Source organism: Bison bison, unplaced genomic scaffold, assembly GCF_000754665.1.
Source record: "Bison bison bison isolate TAMUID 2011002044 unplaced genomic scaffold, Bison_UMD1.0 scf7180017855904, whole genome shotgun sequence".
NCBI classification, from domain to species: domain Eukaryota; kingdom Metazoa; phylum Chordata; class Mammalia; order Artiodactyla; family Bovidae; genus Bison; species Bison bison.
Window position 1 is genome coordinate 8,281 of NW_011486477.1, and position 1,906 is coordinate 10,186.

Consider the following 1,906-nt stretch of genomic DNA (forward strand, 5'->3'; position numbering starts at 1 on the left):
CATAGCAGGAGCAGGGCGCCTACCTGGAGAAGGCGCATTTTGGGCCTTGAATAGACCTACGACACCCTTGCCGTGCAGGCCTCCAGAGCGCAGAAGCACAGCCTTGGAGCGCCCGCTGCGCCAGCAGACCACCGGAAAGCGGTTCTGGCGGTAGCAGCGGGAGACGCGCTGCAGAGCGTTGTCCTGGACGCTCTGGGGCACGATCAGCAACCCGGGGTAGCTGCGAGGATGCAGCGGCGGCGGGTGAGGGCAGCGGCAAAGCCACCGTGGACCCGCAGCCAGCGCCCCGGGGCTGCGCCAGGGCTCACCTGCGGCAGATGGCGTACATGCGGTTCACCGGGGAGATCCGGAAGGGCTCAGACTTGGCTCGGCTCAGGCTGCTGCTCAGCGTGCCCAGCCCCAGGCGCTGGTAGTCCCGGCAGCACGCCCGCTCCACCAGGCTGCTCATGGTCATGCGGTCCGAGGGCTTCAAGGCCGAGGACGGGGTCAGCGTGCTGGGCTCCAGCTCCTCCGACACTGGGGCAGACCAGGCACACACGGCTCGTCACTCACAGGCCTCCCAGGTCCCCTACCCTCCACGTGAAGACCTTCACCCACACCACCCAGGGCTCCCCACCCCCACCAGAGATCTCGTCCTCCTGGTCCTCGGGGGGCGGCTGGCCCCGGTGCTCCCAGCTCGGGGGGCTGTACTTCTTCCGAGTGACATACTGCCGCCCGATAGTCTTCTTGGCGTTCTTCACCAGGTTCCTGGACAGGGTCCTGAGGGGTGGGAGAGCACGGCCACAGAGATGAGATGACCAAGGGGACACACAGTGTCCTGGCCTTTGGGCCCAGTTCCCTACCTGAAGGAAGGTCCCTTGTCCTTGTTGGCACGGGGCGGCCGGCCGGGGGTGTGGGCAGAACCCAGGTTGAGTGCGAACGTGCCTCTGATGTCTGGGGGGTACCGCAGCTTGTGCAGCTGCTTGCGGAAGAGCTCAGCGCTGTCAGACCCCACCTCTTCGTCAAATGCCATCTTCAGCAGCTGCGTCAGAGAGGAGGGCCTCAGAGGCTGGACGGCCTGTGGGCCTGAGCCCAGCCACCAAGGCAGACAGGCCTCCGGGACAGCCCACGCTGCATCAGCGGAACACAAGTGTTTCTAATAGGGTGGACGGGTGAGAGCCCTATGGCCAGACGGGCCCGGAGAAGGCGGCTGGGTCTACCATGGGATCGTGAAGGTCAGTCTCGTCTCTGCGTCCAGAGACGGACACCCCTGAGGGAGCACCCCAAGGACACAAGGCTAACGGAGGGTCTGCTCCCCAAACTGCACGCAGCTAGAGATGGACGCCCCGATCTTTGTGTGCATCCCCTCCGCAGGGGTTTCAGTCAGGCGTGCTCACGCAGCACTCTCGATCCGGATCCTGGGGTCCAGCCTCACACACGAGACGGAGAGCCCCAATGGCCAGCATGTGGCATGGACAGAGGACCCCAAGCTGAGGCACCACGGCCCCTGCAGAGTCAGGGCCATAGAGGGCTCGGTGCCGGCGTCACTGCCCGCCCGTGAGGACTGCACGAGGGGCCCTCAGGCCCCGCCCACCTGGAAAGTGCAGGAACGCAGCTGCAGCCCGTCCTGCAGGAGCTGGTCCACAGGGGTCTGGACGCTGACGCGCTTCTCCTTGGTTAGCGCAGCCACCGGGAAGGAGCGGACCACCACCTGCTCCCCCACTGGAACAGGCCGGGTGCGGAGTCAGAGGGAGTGAAGGGGGTCACAGAGCCTCAGGGGACCAGAGCTACGGAGCAGCCGGGGCAGGCAGGGAGGGGTAGACAACAGCTGGTCTCCACAGACCCCCCACCCCTGAGACGGGAGAGGGAGGGGCAGAGAAAGTCCCGCTCGCCCAGGGACCTGGGAGGAGAGGGGAAGCGAGGGTGG

At 66.3% G+C, this 1,906-nt stretch overlaps 1 protein-coding gene across 1 annotated transcript in view; it reads right to left on the reverse strand.

Annotated features, from left to right (window-relative positions):
- Window positions 1-1,906, reverse strand: part of SBF1 (SET binding factor 1) — a gene marked incomplete at both ends in the record, with an annotated part of 16,890 nt that overhangs the window by 8,277 nt on the left and 6,707 nt on the right. Inside the window, 5 exon segments of the mRNA XM_010859072.1 lie at window positions 24-220; window positions 309-516; window positions 623-759; window positions 843-1,021; window positions 1,574-1,703. Coding sequence (XP_010857374.1) covers window positions 24-220; window positions 309-516; window positions 623-759; window positions 843-1,021; window positions 1,574-1,703 — 851 coding nt within the window.